Source organism: Notothenia coriiceps, unplaced genomic scaffold (assembly GCF_000735185.1).
Source record: "Notothenia coriiceps isolate Sejong01 unplaced genomic scaffold, NC01 NC01_scaffold00012555, whole genome shotgun sequence".
NCBI lineage: Eukaryota > Metazoa > Chordata > Actinopteri > Perciformes > Nototheniidae > Notothenia > Notothenia coriiceps.
The window spans coordinates 1-1,137 of NW_011345256.1; the positions used below are offsets into that span (position 1 = coordinate 1).

At 49.3% G+C, this 1,137-nt stretch overlaps 1 protein-coding gene across 1 annotated transcript; it reads left to right on the forward strand.

Annotated features, from left to right (window-relative positions):
• Positions 1 to 3: 3 nt before the first annotated feature.
• LOC104947397 (nuclear pore complex protein NUP62-like) lies at positions 4 to 688 on the forward strand (the record flags this gene model as incomplete). Its single annotated transcript, XM_010773397.1, has 1 exon — positions 4 to 688. A coding segment is annotated over one exon (684 nt), but the record flags the coding sequence as incomplete, so codon positions are not given.
• Positions 689 to 1,137: the final 449 nt, after the last annotated feature.

The window sequence follows — 1,137 nt, forward strand, 5'->3', positions numbered from 1 at the left end:
CCGGCAGCACAGAACACATTTGGCTCCACTGCGTCACCGGCAGCACAGAACACATTTGGCTCCACTGCGTCACCGGCAGCACAGAACACATTTGGCCCCTCGGCGGCACCGGCAGCAAAGAACACATTTGGTTCTTCAGCGGTACAAACGGCACCGACCACGTTTGGTTCTTCAGCGGCACCTGCAGCACAGACCCCCTTTGGCTCCTCAGCGGGAGCACAGGCCACCTTTGGTTCTTCAGCGGCGGCGCCAAACTCTTTCAACTTCGGTGGAGGAGCATCATCCACCCCAGCCCCTAACACCGCCCCGCCCTCTTTCCCCTTTGGGTCGACTGCCGCCACGACAGCTGCCAGTTTTGGGACGCCTGCTAAACCAGCGTTTGGAAGCAGCTCCACTGGGTTTGCTTTCGGCGGCACCGCTGCCCCCTCGGCGGCCCCCTCGGCTGCTCCGAGCTTCGGTTCAGCCGCACAGACTCAGAGCTCCTCCTCCAACTTCTCTTTTGGAAATGCGGCTCCTCAGCAGGCGGCCCCCGGTCCGGCTCAGCCTGCATCCGGTGGATTTAACTTCGGAGCTGCGATGCCATGCCCCCAGTTTGGAACACCAGCCCCCAGTAACCCTGCACCACAGATGGGAGGCTTCAATTTCGGGGCTGCTGCTGCTGACAAACCAGCTTTTGGTAAGAAATAAAACACATTTTATAAAACCTTGAACTGCTCTATGATACACTAAATGTATGTAATTGTTTATAGTAAGATAAAGTACAAGCTTTGTGAGAGAATGCAGCTTTAATATTTAAGATCGAAACTACAATATTTTGCAAACATGTCAGTCTTTTGAATGAGAATAATACAATATCTCATTTAAAACCTAAAACGGTCCTGCGCCATAGAGAGAAAGAAATGGGAATGTTAGAAACCATTATTAAGTCCAATGCTGAATGGGAAAACTGCTATTTTGATTAGGGATCGACCGATATGGCTTTTTCAAGGCCGATACCGATTATTAGTAATCAAGGAGACCGATAACCGATATTTGGAACCGATATACATTTTCAGTAGATCAGAAAATCTTGGTATCAAAATGTAGAATAACAACTTCTATGAAATGCCTTTTTATGTTTAATGAACTTTTCAACAT